Source organism: Liolophura sinensis, chromosome 13 (assembly GCF_032854445.1).
Source record: "Liolophura sinensis isolate JHLJ2023 chromosome 13, CUHK_Ljap_v2, whole genome shotgun sequence".
NCBI lineage: Eukaryota > Metazoa > Mollusca > Polyplacophora > Chitonida > Chitonidae > Liolophura > Liolophura sinensis.
In genome coordinates, this window is record NC_088307.1 from 13123791 (window position 1) to 13143187 (window position 19397).

At 39.0% G+C, this 19397-nt stretch overlaps 1 protein-coding gene and 1 long non-coding RNA gene across 2 annotated transcripts; both read left to right on the forward strand.

Moving 5' to 3' along the window:
• The first annotated feature begins 4986 nt into the window (after window positions 1–4986).
• LOC135480882 (E3 ubiquitin-protein ligase TRIM9-like) lies at window positions 4987–5550 on the forward strand. Its single transcript, XM_064760812.1, has one exon. It carries the CDS (start codon window positions 4987–4989, stop codon window positions 5548–5550), a length of 564 nt encoding a protein of 187 aa, XP_064616882.1.
• A 51-nt stretch (window positions 5551–5601) lies between these two features.
• On the forward strand, window positions 5602–9126 carry LOC135480642 (uncharacterized). Its single transcript, XR_010445950.1, has 3 exons — window positions 5602–5639; window positions 7545–7640; window positions 8811–9126. It is a non-coding gene; the product is annotated as an uncharacterized LOC135480642 (long non-coding RNA).
• Window positions 9127–19397: the final 10271 nt, after the last annotated feature.

Sequence of the window (19397 nt, forward strand, 5' to 3'; positions counted from 1 at the left end):
GTATCTAATCATATAGGTTACCACTGAATTGTGATTTAATTCAACTTATTATGTTCAAAGCATATTAAATATGTTCCAGAGCTAGTAAACCAAGAGAGGTGGCACCTATGATATCACTATTACCGGTAGATGAGGAGATTAAAATGGAGGTCAAATGATCTACAGGTCTCGCATGACCATGACAGTTACTGTCACCCATGCAGTAAGGACAGCTGCGTTGCTAAATTCCATCATTTTGATAGTATAATCTACTTTGATGAGACTTCAATTGATTTTTCTTTTTTGAAGTCCTATTTCAAATTTTAAAATGTTGTACTTTATAAGTGGTTTGGAGGCAAGCGAATTTAAGTTGTCTGATGCATTGGGGCATGTTTACATATGTCAGTCTGTGTTCATTCCAAGTAAAGTTTGAACAACACGAATTCTTTCCTTCCAAAGAAGGCCATGTTATGCTGACTGCCCTCATATAAGTGAAATAGTTTTCAGTATGGCATAAAACAGCAATCAAATAAATAAAACAATCATTGATTTTCGTGATAAATAAATTATAGCAGAGGTACAAATTTACTAAAATAACAGTCTTTCAGCAGTGTTAGATTTTGTTCCCACTCCATGTCCTTTTGAACTCTGACAACAGTCATATCTGTGGCTGACCACACAACAAAATCACAACATGATTTGTTAGTAACAAATAACTCCTCTCGCAATTGATGGTAGTAATCATGACATTTCTTCAAAAAGACCAGACCATTTTCACCACCTGGAAAAAAAGAATAGTGGTCACTTATTTTTGAGTTTTACTTTTGAAGTGAAGTGCATTCGGTAAAAACAGTATTCCCATTTACTCTGAAAGCACTAATGTTGGTATTTATTTTACATTAAAATTTATTTTAAAATGACGTTCAAAAAACTCATTCCAAAGAGTCTTACAGTTCCTAGTTAGGATTTAGCTGATAACCTGAACCAAACTGAAGTAATAACCGACTTAACAATCGTAACTTGTAATCGTAAAAGTCTATGACAATTCCGCATTTACCTAGAAAAGGTTCTTTCATCCTTGCTATTCCCACCAGGATGTTGGAATTTCTGATTGAGAATCGACATTTTACTTCAATGATCTCTGGTGGACAATTGTCTGGACCATACACTCGGACACCAGCTGAACGGGGTTGTATCACTAAGCCATCTGGGGATGCTGCCAAAACCCCACACTCGTGCATCCACAAACCTAAGAGAACAAAACAATGAGTTTCTGTATTATACATATCCGTAATTTGTAGAAAAATGAATTTGTTGGTTCATGCTGCGGCTACATCAGCAAAACTTTAACTATATTGAGGTACTATACACTATACACCTTTTGTTAATGCATTATTACTGTTGTTGAAAATATGCTACTTATTTTTCCATTTGAACAAAAAAGTATTTTCTCAGAACAAATTTGAGTGCATTCTTACATGTTCTCAGAATGATGTATAGACCATAATGAATCTATCCAGCAAAATTATAAAAATCAAATAAAATCACACATAAACATAAACAGCATGAAATATGGCTTTCAACACAGAAAGCATAAGGTAGCTATAAAGTCTGAGTTCAACAATAAAATAAAACAAATCAAATAAAATCGAAAACAAACATAAACTCAACATGAACAGTACTACAGCGTCAAAGCCTGATTTATAAATGATAAAAACAGCAAAGCATTTCCAAATCTTTCAAACAAACATTTTGACGATGTCCTACCAGTGAAAGGACCTAAATTCCCTAGTTTATCATACAGAAATTGCCGATGGTCATCATTAAACGGAGTCTTCAGTGCCCTATATAACGATGTGGTGGCTGTCTTATATGGTCGTGATTTCAAAGAAATTATCTGTAACGATACCAGTAATCAGCAAAAAAGAGAAAAAACCCTATTACATGTACACATATAAAAAAATTTATTTATTTATTTATTTGATTGGAGTTTTACGCCATACTCAAGAATATTTCACTTATACGACGGCGGCCAGCATTATGGTGGGTGGAAACCGGGCACAGCCCGGAAGAAACCCACGACCATCCGCAGGTTGCTGACAAACCTTCCCACTTACGGCCGGAGAGGACGCCAGCATAAGCTGGACTTGAACTTACAGCGACCGCATTGGTGAGAGGCTCCTGGGTCAATACGCTGCGCTAGCGCGCTAACCGACTGAGCCACGGAGGCCCCCCATGTAAAATAAAAAACAAAAAAAAAAAACAAATCTATTTTAAATGCATTTGGAAGACAAGATAAGATCAAATTGACACTACTTTGCAGACCTTCATCACACAACCGATGTCAAAATGTAAACTGATACTTACCTATACGTTGGTTTGGCATCCGGATATAATCTTGAACTGGAATTAACTGATGATTAGTAACCGATGTTTCTTAAAATAGCCAGTTTTATCCAAGATTTTATTTTAGGATACCATCAAACAGAAAATAATGGGTCTCAAACATGATACAAGCAAAATATGAAATTTACTTTTAATAAATCATAACAATGTGCAAACTATTCAACGATATCTTGAATAAGTTTGTTGCACGTGTGCACAATTTCAGAGCAATAACATGTAACAATTCGTAAATACTTTGACAGCATATCAAACAGACGACAGCGTCAAATGAATAACATTAACAACAACAACAACACTTCAGAAGTCCCTTTCACTTTTCTTGTCTCTTCAAGCGTTGTGGCGTGGCTTATATTTGAAGTTGTTTACAGTCTTATTTTAATTCAACAGCTGGTAACATTCACGCTATTGTCAAACATCTACGTTTTCGCCTCGAACTTACACGGAAACCCATGTTATTGTAACACTAACTTACAACAAAGTACATCAGCACTGCAGAATGCACTACTGACCTTTGTCTTATAGGAACGATCACGCTAAGATGACTGCACCACCGCCTCCACGTGCATGAAGTTACGGTTGAAAAGAAACTTTTGAACATGTCCGGCTTCAACGGAAAGCTCGGCTTTCCGCCACAGCTTGCTGCTATCGCTGGCGTATGAAACAAAATACTGTATGGAAAACGCCATGTTGTGTTGTAGTTGTAACGCACTTTGTTTTCGGAGGTAAAATTTCACGCCCTGGTGATTACGAAACTTGAGAGCCCCGGCTTGTTGAATAGCCCAGGCTGTTCATGTTTCTATATCACCGTCGTTATAAAGGACTGTCAGTTCCCTGATAAAGCTCTAGTTTTCAGACAAAATCTTGTGACATCGATCTGTGAGCAGGTATGTAGTCCATATAGCTACACATGTACTTGATACAAAACGATATACATTTGCTTTATGGGAGTAGCAGACGTTCCGTTAATTCAACATGCAGAGTGAGTGAGTGAGTGAGTGCTTGGGGTTTAACGTCGTACTCAACAATTTTTCAGTCATATGACGACGAAGGAATCTTTAGGGTGCATCAACATGCAGACAATATTAGGATGTCATGTTCAGTATTACACAGAGTTTCAGAGCACTTTCTAGCGTCACTCAAGCAACAGGTTTTTAGCTGAAGTTAACAGTTTATTCCTTTTTAGTGTATACATCCGTAATGAACTAACAGTAACGCCACGACTTCCATAACAGCAGGGCCGTCATGAAGCATGTGGGTAATGTATAAGAAACTATTCCGTGGTGCATGAGCCTCGTACGTATACCCAGACTCAGACAAATACGTTTCCAGACGTTTTCCCTGTAAGGACATTCGCCGACGCGCATGCTGACCTACATCTTTACGACTGAGGTCAAAGATCATTAACTTGTATAGGTAAATAATCCAATTGAACAGTACACTCTGTCCCTTTGCGTGATGTCTTATTCTTACATGTTTACCTATTTGATTGAGGTTTAATAACGTGTCGAAATTTTATTTTACCTACGTGACGGTGGCCATGTGCAACGGTTGAGGACACTGGAGATAGTCCTGTAGACAACACCACACCACGAAAACTTCCTGACAAACTTTCTCGCATAAAGCAGCGGCGAATCAGCGGGGGTCGGACTTGAAGCATGAAATTCTCTAGTTAGTGGCAAGGCCACGTTCAGCTTGTTCACACGACAGCGGCACACAGCATAGGAACAAGGTACAAATGAATGACACTGTGGGTAAATTCTGAATGTATGGAATTGTGTACATGCTCGATGCCATTTGAAAGGGATTTCAGTGAGAAATAGATGGATCGTCGTTTAGGAGCTTTCCTGCTTTCCGTGCAAATCGGGGATATTTGACCTCAGTAACATGTTTGTACGGCCACTTTTTCGAGTATAAAACACCATGCAGGCTACCACATTTATATGTACCGCTTTCGTGTTGATTTCAACCTGCATACTGTGTAGTCCTTAACTTTAGTCCACATACCTGTGACCTCCTAAAAATAAAGGGGTTACTTGTATTCTGTACAACTTCTTATTTCAATAGCTTTACATGTGGTTAAAATTTGTGGTAACAGATATTTTCCTTGCTTTTATTTTCCCGCGAATAGAGCTCGTAGGTATGTTTTTGGGGTCTGGCGTGCGGTAGTTGTTCGCTTCTTCATAATGTTATATATATGTGTTTAAATTGTTTTTAACCTTAAAGACATTTCTTTTTCCTTTTTCTACGTAATAATGTTAATATAATATCAAAGGTCATTGCATAGAAATCCAAGCCAGAGCAGTTGGGCCAGTGTGATAATTGGTCACGCGTATATTACCGATGGAATTCGGCGACCTTCCAATTTTTCTCATTTAGGGTATTTTTAAACTATTAATTTATATGCTTCAGAGTACCAACACACTCGCCCCATAGCGCCATGGATTAAGGACAATAAAGAAAAAAATGCAGTGATAGTTGCAAATTCTTACTGTGTCACTGGTCTACAGTTAACAATGATCCACAGTTCGCTGTCTGATACTGATACGCCTGGTATTCCGTTCGCAGAAAACGCACAGAACAATGGCTAAATACATATAAACAATGGGAGATGAGTTGTGTTGTTCCTTGTGTGTGGATATTTTCCGGGAACCAGTGTATCTACCGTGCCACCATAGTTTCTGTCGGAAATGTCTGAGATTTTTAGTTGAGAAGTCCAAGCCTATCGAGGGTGAAGATAAGCCCAACTCCCCTGGCAGTAATTCCATTCCCCATCATGTTACCTGTCCGTTGTGTCGCGCTCCCACCGTCTTAACGCAGGAGGATATTACCGCTCTACCTGTGAACAGGGAACTGGGCGAAAAAGTGGCGAAAATACAACCAGATGTCAAAGCCAAGGAGGACACGCCTTTGTGCTCAATGTGCAAAGACGCAACCATCTCTGTCGCCACCATATTTTGTTCCAACTGTGACGGCTTTTTCTGCCATGACTGCCTAACATTACTACATCCAATGAGAGGGCCGTTCAAGCGCCACACAATTGTACCTGTAAATGAGCTCTGGGCCCAGAAGGTGACAGATGGGCACGGGATAACCGACAAAACAGTTGGATCAAACCCAAGCCAGCATGTGACAAGCACAGTCAGCCACTCTCTATTTACTGTGTAAGGTGTAAGACTGTCATATGTACGGGATGTCTTGTAGAGCATCCGGGACACACCAACATGGATGTAGAGACAGCTTCAGAGAGAGATAAGGTAAGACGTAATTTCCACCCCCACTCGTGCAAAGGCTAAACCGTTTTAGCGACTGCTTTCTTCGTAATGACCTAAAGATTTACTGCAGAAAGCAGTTATTGTAAATTTGGGTCCTTTTAAACAGCACACAGCATAAGAACAAGAGACAGATGAACGACGCTGTGGGTAAATTCTGGATGTATGGAATTGTGTACATGCTCGATGCCATTTGAAAGGGATTTCAATGTGAAATAGATGGATCATCGTATAGGGGATTTCCCACTTCAGTGCAAATCAGAGATATTACCAAACTGAGCAGAACGGCGGAACGAAAGTTTGTCCAACTGTTAGAGCGGCCCCGATAATACATTTGGTAGAGCGTCCGCTTCGGGAGCGGTCGATCGAGGGTCAATCCCATAGCCACATCTAAGACTTTAAAAAAAAGAGGAAGTTGTAACTTCCTCGGTTGGCGTACAGCATGAAGGGGATAGTGCAACGACTGTTTGGCCCATATCAGTATTATGGCTGGGGCGGGGCAGCTTACTTTTCTTCGGTAAGGCGTCTCAGTGAAGCAGCACTAGACAAAAGAGCAGTGGAAATCCGTCCTGCAACAACGAGGCACATTACATGCACTCTAAGGATTCCTTCATCGTCGTATGACTAATAAATTATAAAGTACGACGTTAAACCCCAAGCACTCACTGTTGTTTCTTTACTTATGGGTAAATGTCACATTCAAGAGTATTGCGATCCTTGTGAACTTTGCTGCTGTGGTAATACTAAGTGTTGCACCTCAGACCCAAACATTCCGTGGAAAGTAAGCTTTGGTGCATGCGTTGTCCAGTCTGTGAGAAAGCAGCCATAAAAATCTTGACATAGGTTGACCGTCCAAATGTGGACTTTTCTATGACAGGAGCTGGGAGGGGTGCCTAGCAACGCCAACGAATGCCATAACCTTTTCACCACTTGTCTCCTTCCATCCTTTTGTCCAGTTTCAGACTTTCATATAACTCATATCTGCCCAAAGTTCCATCATTTTGACACCAAGCATGCCGTGTTCACCAAAAATGACAGACACGCAGCGAATAAAGACTTTAAACCCTGAAATAAACAAAATAATATTCGTGCAAACAGGGTACTGATTTCACTTCACTAGAAGACAACACAGCAAACACCAGGCAAGACACTAAATCAACGCACACTTAGTTGAATTCAGGGTTGACCCATGGCTGGTCTATCTCTTCGTGCATACTGAGCGCTAAATATAAAGGGTACCAATTAAGAACTCGGTACTGTCACAAACTGGCCTTGACTTGATTTGTGTACTTGAAGTAAACCGCTGATATTAGGTAAACTACTAACAAATTCTCACGCGTGACACATTCTCATGCACTATATTGGTGGAAGATAAGTGGACGTCAGCGGACGGAATATCGTGCAAACGGCAACACGAGCGTTGTCGATCGCTGAATAACGCCTAACGAATAATGAAAGAGGAATCAATGTGACCTCTGACCAAGGCCGGGTTTAATCCCGCATCTCGGGTGCCTATAGCAGTAGTAGAGATGCGGACTCGACCATTGAAGGAAGCATCCAATCCTCAAATTAGCAAATATGCTGTTTAGAAATGGGCCATAAAAAAAATGAACATTTCTCAAACATAAAAGGTATACATCGGTAAAAATTATCGAGAAGGGTGGATGGCCAATAAAAGGGAGACGAGGCACATAAAATTCAGCTTGTACAACAAGCCAGCCTTTTTATGTTAAAATAAAGAAGATTTTACATTTTACAAAATCATTTTAAACTTACATACACGTGTACATATACCATTATAACTGGACGCTAAGTAAAGTAATCCACTTGTTTGAAACCCACACAACATGAACATCGTATGCCATTTTGTTAAACGTTTCTGTTCTATAGGCGACATTTGCGATCCAAATTGGTCATCTATCAAGTCGCATAGCAGAAATAAAAGATGCTTGTTCAGGCTTTGAACAACTGCAACATGATATCAAGGTATGTATTTCGTACGTTAAGAAAAACAAAAACAATTCGAATGTTTTCTTTAAAATTTGGCACGTAGACGTTTCATAATATCCAGCGATTGCAGATTTCTAGTATCTTTCCTTGCATTCGTTGCTCCTGTATTATCTGAAACGTGATATGATTGAAATAGTTATTATATCGTGATAAAACACATTAGAGTTTTATTGGACATGAGAATATGGGATTTCGTCTCTGCCTCGTGTTTCGGGTTAAACATTTCATCATGCTATCGTATTGGTTGTGCAATGGGTAATCGGTGTTATCTTTTTATTTTGTTTTAGTGACGGATTGTAATTACAGTTTCATTTCGATATGATCACTAATTTGCTATCTGTTTTGCGCATAGATATCTCTGTAACGAAATGCCACAAATGTCAGCTTCCAAATCTTTTCTGATCTGGCCAAAAAAACATGGATCATAAGCTCATCAGAAAATCTTCCCTTTCTATGAAACCTTTCATCATGTTAAGACATGCTGCATATTACCTATCCTCTTTAGAAAATACTGCACTCTTTTACCTCTTAATAAATTCTGTATTATGACTATTCAACAATAAATTGGACGTTGGATATTCCACGTATACTTTTGTCCTGATTTTACACCATTATTATTTAGAGCGTTTTTAATGCTATACTTTCGTTGTCCCAAGCAGTGAAAATAAATCCGTGATTGTATTTTACAGCTTAGATGTGAGAATATACAATTACAATTACATTTATAGAACTTAAGCCTATCAAAATATTTTGACACTTGCCCAACCTTTGAAAATCTAATTAAAAAATCAGGCATTGCAATACCGTTTTAAAACTTTCAGCATGCCCTTATCCACTCTGTTATAGGTATTCTTGCTTTTATTTCTCATTTTGCCTCACACAGCAGAAGAAAACAGTTGTTTGTTTATTTATTTGCCTAATTTCTGTTTTACTTGGAAAGAAACAAATTGTTACTCATATGGCGTTGGCCAGGTCTGTGGTGTGAAAGAAACCAGGCTTTTACTGACACAAATCACTGTACCTGCTAGGTTCAAGACAACCTTCATAACTTAAAGCCACACTACCGTCTACCGTCACCTGGATTACAACCCGTGGATTTGCTGAACACAAAATGGCTCTTAGTAACATCATAATTCTTTTTATCAGACGAATCAAGATCTTCGTATATCAGATATAGTGAGAGCGTACTTTGCAGCGCTGCGCGTTTTGAACTCTTGGAAAAAGACTTCTCTTGAGGCTGTCAGGGAAAGATATTCGAGCTGGATTCTTGAATGTACAGCCTGCAAAAAAGACCTGGAAATGCAGCTGGAAGAAACGCAATCAACACAGCTGTCGTGTCAAAAGTTATTGTCTTGTCCGGAAGTGGAATTTTTACAGGTAAAACCACTGAGCCGATTTTTCTTTAGCAGTGGCTTGTAATTATTACACTTTGGCGGGGGAAGGGCTAATATTAGATGATTTTGCACTATGCACTTTTGATTTATTTATTTATTTATTTATTTGATTGGTGTTTTACGCCGTACTCGAGAATATTTCACTTATACGACGGCGGCTAGCAATATGGTGGGAGGAAACCGGGCACAGAACGGGGGAAGCCCACGACAATCCCCAGGTTGCTTGCAGACCTTTCCACGTACGGCCGAAGAGGAAGACAGCATGAGCTGGACTTGAACTCACAGCGACCGCATTGGTGAGAGGCTTCTGGGTCATTACGCTGCGCTAGCGCGCTAACCAATTGAGCCATGCAGGCCCCATGCACTTTTGAAGCCGATGACTCATGTGATGTAATTCATGAGTCCGTGGTTTTTAAAGTTCCCATGTCTTTCTTCGCACTTCTCAATTAGAAATATGGATAAATTAAACAGAATTCAGTGGTAACATCACACAGAGACTAAAGTTACACGCTTATTGTCTATAAATGAGGCAAAAAATCTTAAAAATGAATAATTGCTCATTCCTTTAGTATACTTTCTATAAGGATTTTATTAAAGATTGGGGAAGCTCGAGGGAAATGGAAAACTAACAAATATCAGTTTTCAAAGCACTGTTGAAGTTGTTAACTCAAGTACCTTATGCCAACATTGCATGGTCGTTTGATTTTATGTGCACCAGCCCTGAAGGCAGCTTTTAGTACAAGTTTAAGTATTGTGTTTGGTGACACAAAGTTTTGAGGCATTTGTACGGTTTTATACAGCTTACATGGCACGAGATTGGTTTTTACCGGTTATGTTATCACAGATGGGTGGATTTATTACGTATTATGTCTGTATTTACACCAACAAATTTCTATTCTAAGAAGTATTCTGTTCAGTTTTGTTGTTTTCTTTGCAGGGTTCAAAACAGTTGACGAAAAGGTATGTAATACTTTAGATTTGTTTCATTATGAGTCAATTTGCATTCCGTGGTACATACGTGATTTATCAGTTAGTTACATGTCCACGCAAATGTAAACATCTGTATTAAAACGTGAAAACATAACTCAAACCTGTCCTGACTTTCAGAACTTTTTTTATTAATATCATTATATTTAGATATAATCCATAAATATACCAACAAGAAGGTATTAGTGACTGTGTGACGGGTTTGTCTTTATTCTCGTGTTCTTCCAGGATAACCGTGTTCTCGTGTTCTTCCAGGATAACCGTGTTCTCGTATTCTACCAGGATAAACGTGTTCTCGTGTACTTCCAGGATAAACGTGTTCTCTTGTTCTTCCAGGATAAACGACCAGATAACAGAGATGGCAAAACCTGTGAAGAATCACAGCGAGATTAAGCAGAAATTAGAGAAGTGTGTTATCGGTGACCCTGTTCACAGGAATGTCCTTGTAAAGGAGGGCCCCACATGTGCAAGTATGTTCTCTATACTATGGACACTTGAATGAGTACAAAAAAGACCTTCGCTGCTCTGTATGTGTATTGACGTTTTAATATGTGGTCTCTTTTGCATCAGAGTAGGATTAATGGTTCATACAGGAGTACACGGCCTTGACCATAAATCAAAAGTCAAACACTTCTGGAAAAGATCGCGAATAACACAAATATAGTTTTATAATGTCTTATTATACGTAGTTAATTAATTGTTAAATATTTATTGAGAAATAAAGGATGGTGCTAGAAGCTCATCTCGTCAGCTTGTGATTATTTGTAAATACATCGTCAGTTCGGGCTTCAGTATAGTATCTCTATTTATATCGTCACTATATAGCTCCCTCGTTAATCGCTATTGTTTTCATTTATAAAAATCACACTTACGGTTCACCAACATTATTCTATTATACTAAACACAACAGTGCTTTTTTATGGCCTTAAAAATTGTGTGATTGACGAATTTCTACTCATTCCGAAGAGAATAGTGTTAGTTAAAAGTAGTTTAAAGTCATCATACAAATACTCATTTCTTGCTGATAAGAAGTGTTAGGCAAGATTCAAGCTACGTTTTTTCTGAAACCACCTTTTTCTGTGGCGGTTCCATCCACACTATAGACGTATTTACAACCACTGCAATGTCGGATTGAACATTTTTAGGGACCTAAGCTCAGGAAAAAGTTAAATTGCACAAATACTTCCATATTTCACTACTTCTTGCCTTTAAGCCAGGGTATAAACCTGCTTAACCACGTGAGTCACGTGTTTGAAGTACGTGTCAGAATTTAGACAGCTAGACGTGTGTCCGAAAAAAAATTGATTAACCCTATAATTTTTTCGGATTTTATGGTTTTAACAACTTTTAATGTTGATGTTCTAATTTTGTTTGTTTGAATGTCTATTCCATTTTACTTTAATTAGTGTGGAAAACCTATGCATATTCTTCGTTGTTGTGTATTATACAATGTTTGTGTTGGGTTTCTGTTTCAGAACCTGATCTGATCTTCACAGAGTCAAATAACGAACAACTGAGGATCACCGACAATGGCTCCATGGTAATGTGCGCGGACTTGTCTGGTAGAGAGTGGTGTAGAGTTCTGACAGACGGTCGGTACCAGACGGGCAGACACTACTGGGAGGTGGAGATCTCTGTGCTGACGTCATCATCTGAATGTTACGGTGCAGTAGGTGTTGTAAAAGAGAGCTGTGGTCTGAGGTTAGGTAACCTTGGCAGGGACAGCTGGTACGTTGTGATGGAGTGCCTAAATGATAAGGTCAGGTGGTATAGCCGCTGTGGTGGTGATGTCAACGCAGAATATCGACAATACAAAACTCACACAGGAACTCAACACCTCGGTCTGTTTCTCAACTGTGAAAACAGGTCAATGACAGTCCTGGACTGTGATAAGAACCAGGAAATATTCACAGTCCGTTACCTTAAGTTATCTGAACATCTGGTGCCATTTGTTCAGTTTATCCTGGGAAAATCGGCGTCTGCTCGTCTGCTAAGCGGGAAATCGGCGACTCTTCCAGACGCTATTTGTAACATGTTAACAATGACCCCCAAGCATTAATCCCTGATTTTGAGATTGACCTACAAAGTTCTGCAAATATAATTGCTGACTGACCTATGTTTCCTGTCCATAGCCTAAATATCTTGAGCCCCGAATTATTTCAGAAAACCATAGACTCGTTTACTCTGAACAACTAAGTGTACATGTGCATGGGTGACTATTGCATATAATTTGTTGATGACTTACGCTGAACAGCTAAGTGTACATTGGTATCCATTATTGGTGATTTATTCTGAACAGCTAAGTGTACAAGGCTATCCATTGTTGATGATTTACACTGAACAGCTAAGTGTATATGGGTATCTATTGTTGATGATTTACTCTGAACAGCTAAGTGTAGATGGGTATCCGTTGTTGGTGATTTATGCTGAACGCCTAAGTGTACATTGGTATCCATTGTTGGTGATTTATTCTGAACAGCTAAGTGTACAAGGCTATCCATTGTGGATGATTTACACTGAACAGCTAAGCGTACAAGGGTATCCATTTCTGATGATTTACTCTAAACACCTAAGTGTACATGGATATCCATTGTTGATGACTTACTCTGAACACCTAAGTACACCTGGGTACAGATTGCTGATGATTTGTTGATGACTTACGCAGAACAGCTAAGTTTACATGGGTATCCATTGTTGATGATTTTTTGCCAAGTGTATATGGGCATCTCTTGTTAATGATTTACTCTGAACACATAAGTGTACATGGGTATCCATTGTATATGATTTACTGATAAGTTTCGCTGAACAGCTAAGTGTACATGGGTATGCATTGTTGATGATTTACGGCTAAGTGAACAGCTAAGTGAACAGTGGTATCCATTTCTGATGATTTACTCTAGACAGCTAATTGTGCATGGGTGTCCATTGTTGATAATTTACTCTGAACATCTAAAGGTACGTGGGTACTCATTGCTGATGATTTGTTGATAATGGACGCTGAGAAGCTAAGTGTACATGGGTGTCCATTGTTGATGATTTACTCTAAACAGCTAAATGTACATGGGTATCAATTGTTGAATTTTTAATCTGGGTAGCTAAGTGTACATGGGTATCCATTGTTGATGATTTACTTTGAACAGCTAAATGTACGTGACCATCCATTATCGATGAATTACTCTGAACAGCTAAGTGTACTTGGACATCCATTGTTGATGGTTTACGGTGAACAGCTAAGTCTACATGGGTATCCATTGTTGGTGATTTACTCTGAACAGCTAAGTGTACTTGAGTACCCATTGCTTATAATTTATTGATAACTTACGCTGAACACCTAAGTGTACAGGGGTATCCATTGTTGATGATTTACTCTGAGCAACTAAGTGTACATGAGTATCCATTGTTGATGATTTACTCTGAACAGCTAAGTGTACATGGGTATCCATTGTTGGTGATTTACTCTGAACAGCTAAGTGTACTTGAGTACCCATTGCTTATAATTTATTGATAACTTACGCTGAACACTTAAGTGTACAGGGGTATCCATTGTTGATGATTTACTCTGAGCAACTAAGTGTACATGGGTATCCATTGTTGATGATTTAGTCTGCCTTTAACCTGTTGTAATTGTTAATGTAATATAATATGTTACAACTTGTGAACAACCATTACGCGGACTGGTTGTTAATATAATATAACATATTATGCAACTCATTATTGCTGTGTTTGACACGTCGTATTATTTTAACAGGTATAACATGTTAATATTTTACCATTAACATTTTCACACAATGTCAATGAATATCTAACTTTTATTTTAACGCCAAATACTCACTAAATCTTTTAGTGTGCCAATACATGCCGTGGGTTAATATGCTCACGCATTTTCCACAAACTTACACTTGTGTTATTTGCTTTCTAAAGGTAAGATGAGTTCATTTTGGCTTTGAATCTAGATGTAGATTCCAGATTTCATGGACTGTCGGTGGTCCTGTAGTATCGGGATTACGGGATTATTAGTAGCGTATTGGTGAAAGCAAAGGGAGAGAACTATCTACCTGAACATGCCAGGTTCCTCGTAATTCTAATGACTGAAGAACCGAAGCACAACCTAGTAGGCCTAAGATTCTGACTCTTTCTCCACTTAGGCGTGGCCAATTCATGAATATTAATGAAACACTAAAAACAAATCTGTTGTGTTCTTTTATGTACCCTTGTCTGTATTACGTCGCTTTTAGTTGTGGGCATGCTTCTCAACAAGAATTCAGAACGCATAGTACCAAACGCACAGCAGCCATACGGCGGAAATGAATAAAAGGAAGTAACAAACAACCTAATTATACTTCTAGTCACATCCAGTGATTTATCTCCCTGGCACAGACCTTGCGCATTTCGTGGAAAAAGTACTTTTGATTTCGCTTCGATCTGATTTATGCACTAGCGTGATATTTGTATCGACAGGTAAGGCGTATAAGAGCCACGTGTACTTTTATGACAATTGGCTGATATCCCAAGCCTGGTAGACGACTTGACTCCTAACTATCTTGGCTCTTTGGGGTAAACAATGTTTATTGTCGACCCAGTATTTGATGTGGTCGTCCGCATAACATCACGTTGGCCTCTAGAATGACGACAAGGACGTGTCTATGCATGTCCAGGCTGTGTGCAAAGCTTAGGTTTGTCTGTCGTATGTTTGAAAATGCGTTCTGCCTAACCCAGCCTACATTTGTACATATTGTTCATATATAGGTTTACGCGAACTAATACTGGAGCGGGAGCTAGATTTCACGTGTACATGCTTGGTGTAGATCTGTAGCGAGGTATAGGACTACGTGTGTAGCGTGCATGACTGGTGTATTAGCTTATTAAGAGCCTCAAGTCTAGTACTGACCTAAGATAGCAAATAAGTACTGACCTAAGACAGGAAATAAGAACTGACCTAAGATAGCAAATAAGAACTGACCTAAGATAGTAAATAAATACTGACTTAATTAAGGTGGATAATAATTACAGACCTTAATTGGAGGATAATTAATGAGCTAATGAGTGACTGAGTGCTCAGGGTTTAACGTCATACTCAGTCATATGACGACCAAGGAGTCCCTAAAGTGCATCCACCTGTATTGTGCCTCCTTGTTGCAGGACGGATTTCCAACTCTCTTTTGTTTAATCTTGCTTCACTGAGACGACTTATCGACGGCAAGTAAGCTGTCCCGACCGAGCCATTATGCTAATACGGGTCAACCAGTCGTTGCAATACCCGCTCATGCTGAACGACTAGCGAGGAAGCTACAACTTCTCTTTTAAGGTCTTAGGATCCCTGGATCTACCGCCTCCCGAAGCGGTGTCCATAAAAGTAGTTATACGGACGTACAAGTACAGTTAAATACAGGCTCTTGTACCGTAGCAACTTATGGTAGATTTTATGTGCAAAGTAGTTATATGTGCAACGCGTTCAATGTACGGTACTAACCTACTAATAACAAATTTATGAAGTCACCGAGATAATTATGCAATGGCCGTTATACGCATTTACGTGTACATGTATCATGTTAAGAAATAGGGTTCCGGTAGTTATTGCATCATCGAGGTAGTTACGTGGACTTAATGATCGGTGTACGCACCTGCCATATCATATTAACTAGAATGAGGTGTCATTTATAGGTCGTCGAGGTAGTTACCTGGACTTAATGGCCAATGCACGCACCTTCATCACCATTTTAACAGCTATAGGTAGTCATTTATACATCGTCGAGGTAGTTACTTGTACATGTATTTACGACGTGTTCTCGTGTGAACCATTTGTGCTCTATAGTCATTCGGATCATGGTTACATGGCCTATCTGGAACCACCTATGAATTACATCAACGTTACAGTGATACAGAGACCGACTTTTATGTCTGGTCAAGTTATGTTTGTGTGTATCTTGACGAAATTGCTGGAGACCTGAATTTGTTACTAACAAAGGAGAAATCGGTTAATTGTAGAAGTAGCAACTACCTGTAACCAGACTCACATTTTATGTCGTTTTTATGGGAAATCTATGGGAAACATGAGGGAAACATGTGGGAAACATGAGCGCAGACATGTGGTTTTGTTTGTATAGATAAGAATATCAAATAAACAAACTATGCAAAAATTTTTCTGAACAGAATATCTGGCTGAGTTTCCTGTCTTGGTTATAATGTGAGCAGTTCATTTGCGCTTTTCGCTGTTCTCTAAAAACGTTGTTTTTCTTTCCAAATGTCGCCTCAAATGCATGAATGTCTTTGGACTCAGTGGGAGTAGATGGGCCTTCGCTGCAATTGTCAGCCAAATAACGTCGATCGGAAATTCCAGAACTTCGCTATGTGTTCGAATGCAGCTGAAGCCGCTTTGTGAGTGTCTTTTTAGTTGAGGAGGGCTATCATGTTCCTGTGAACTGACAGTGATGCCGTTGGCAAAGTTATTTATCGAATTACTTACACATTTTGTAACTTTTGATCTTAGAATTAAGTCAAAATTTTAAGTCAATTTAAAATTGTTGTTTGATATATTGGAGAGATCCAGCTCTCGATGTTCAACACCATCTATGCCTTGATTTACAGAACCATATTTTCACAGCCATGCGTTGGTGATGTACTGTCCTTCATTAAAAATGTTCTTCTCGCCCCAATCAGACTCCCCTTTACAAAAGTCCACTGGCACCTTATTTATTGACACTGACAAGACAATCTGACGTCGGAATGTAGCAGTTCTGGCAAGCACTGTTTTGATGTTACATCCAGGAAGGATCTCCGAACCCTAGATGCATATGTTCCATATGTATAGGTCCATCTCGTTAAATAACGAAATCGGCGCCGCAACAACGAAACAGACGATCCATTATTGGCAAGCAAATTCCTGGCAGCTGTATCATTGGCTCTTCTGAACACGTTCACATGTACAGAGAAACACAAGACAGTAGAAATCTAGCCATAGCAGAAGACAAATTTTCTCACAGGAATATAGCGGGTAAATAGACAGACCAAGTGAGTTTTTCAGCAAACTGATGTGCATATGAGATTCGACAATACCTAAATCAAATTAATACATAGCCAGTCCATAAGCTGAGCTATTTCCGCACGTTTTACAACCATTGTCACCGACTTCTCTGTGATAATTCCCAGAAAATCTCAGTCGAACTAAAAAATAAAGTGTGTTTTGATCTCCTCGCCATGTGACATCATGTCTCATCTTGGCAGGTCAGTCAGGTGAATTTGACATTTTATAAAAGACATACCAGGTTGGTGGTTTGATAGGCATAACAAAGTGCCAGCTGCATGTAGTGGTATGGCATGGAACCGCGCGAAAGTTAGGGGATACATATTTTTCTGGTTGAAATTGATAAATTTACTATGTAATTATTAAGGAAAGTCAATGCGTTCATGTTACCTTAAGCGTGTATAGCTTGGGGCACATGCGCTGCCGGGAATATGTATATCCACGTCTTGTGTAGAAGGGAGGTAAGTCTTTGTTGATTTCTACAGAACAAATGCAGTAAAATTATCTCCCTTATTTCTTATTCACACGTTTATTTATTCAAAGATTTATTCATTTCGCATCCAGGTTTTTGTTCACATTAGACATGCGGTTCTACATGTACCTCGTCTCGATAACAAGTACCAGTTCAGACATCTACTTATGTGTATACACTCACCCAATAGCCAATGTAAAATTTTCACTTGAAGAAGTTGCATGGACCTCAGTATGCTGTATTCAGATTCGTGCTGTCGTAATACAGTTCAGTGGTTTTATATTGGAAGCGGAAGAGTATTGAAAAGTCGTTGTCCAAGAATGGGATTGAACCAGCGCCACGTCATGTAAGACCATACGAGATAGCATCAAAGGGCCAATAAGGTGCCGTGAACATAGGAAGCAGAGGGAAATCATTACACTCGGACACTAACCGCTGGATGGACGAAAAGGAAATGAAATTGAACAGCATTTACCCATTTCTTTGACCGTTGTTTTGACTGTGGAGGAAACCTGAACTGTGGGTTAAATCACAGACATTTGGCAAGTTACTGGCAAAGTTTCTCACGTATGACATGCAGATATGTACACTACATTTGTGGAAAATAAGTTGTTAGTAACGAGCATTAGAACGGGTAAAACTGCCTCGCATGCGTCGTCGATAATGGTCTTCTAGGCCCCATGTATTGTCAGAAGGTGGAAATCCACAATTAACATGTAACTGGTACCGGCATAACATGAGGATTGTACCGGAAGCCATATTTAACCTTCAAATGTGACATACCCACCCGCCTTTACACTGGAAAAAATAATGACATAATAATAGAAAGTCCGTTGTCTGAGTGAGACTAGGATGTATGTTGCCAGTGAAGCAGATACCTCTGTTAAATATAGCACACATATTCTATTACTTCAATATAAATATTCTATTAGATTAACATATTATGTTGAATATGACAGAATATTGAATACATTCTAGCATCACTCAGCTATTAGATTTTCTGTTAAAATTACCAGATTAATATGACGAAGGAATGGTACGTTATTCTAGACTCGGATTTTAAAAGTGTGTAAGTTGTTACCATGTAAGCATTTATACATGAACACATGAAAGATTTAACTCATGTAAACGAACAAAAGATCGGATTTCACCGTCTACATGTGACCAATTATCAACTATCACTCTGTCCTTACATCTCCGGTTTTACCGTTAATGCCGTAGTCTTTTTTATACTCTGTTATCACATATGGTAGAGTCCATACTTCAAAGTGTGAGTAATTTGCTATCAATTTCTTTAGTCAGAGCTCTTCTGCATACAGATCGGACAAATAAAATTAAGTAAAGCCAATAATAACTTTGCGTTAAACTTCTTTTACTGAAGACCAATCAATTAAATCTGTGTTCATTTGAAACAGAAGCTGGAATGACAATGAAAAACCAAGCAGAGTGAATATATTAGGCTTACTGCTATTGTGCTGTCCACATCACACGAGGGTATAAAAGTCCCGATGGTTTCGACCTTAGTTAGGTCAAGCCCGAAAAATCGTCCACATTATACCGTTTTGGGATGTTGATCCAGCGCGTTGTTTTGCGAAGCATTCCCATCATGTACTTTGCGTAACGACCATGAGAACAGAAAATGAAGGAATATATGTCACCAAAGCGACTGCGGTAGTCACAGCGTTGCGACAGCTTTCTAGAACGGATCAACCGAATACGTGATAATTCACTCCTTTTGTCAAAGCCGCAGATAAAAGTCTTTCCAGCTTTTACATATACCGTGTTTATGGTTTGTGCAACTTGTTGTTGTGAAGAAAGTATTAATAGCCGCAGTTTCGTACTGAGTTATGAATTTATGC

Bases quoted from the DNA above. Each gene is read 5' to 3' on its own strand.
- LOC135480882 (XM_064760812.1), top strand. From the start codon at position 4,987: ATGGGAGATGAGTTGTGTTGTTCCTTGTGTGTGGATATTTTCCGGGAA.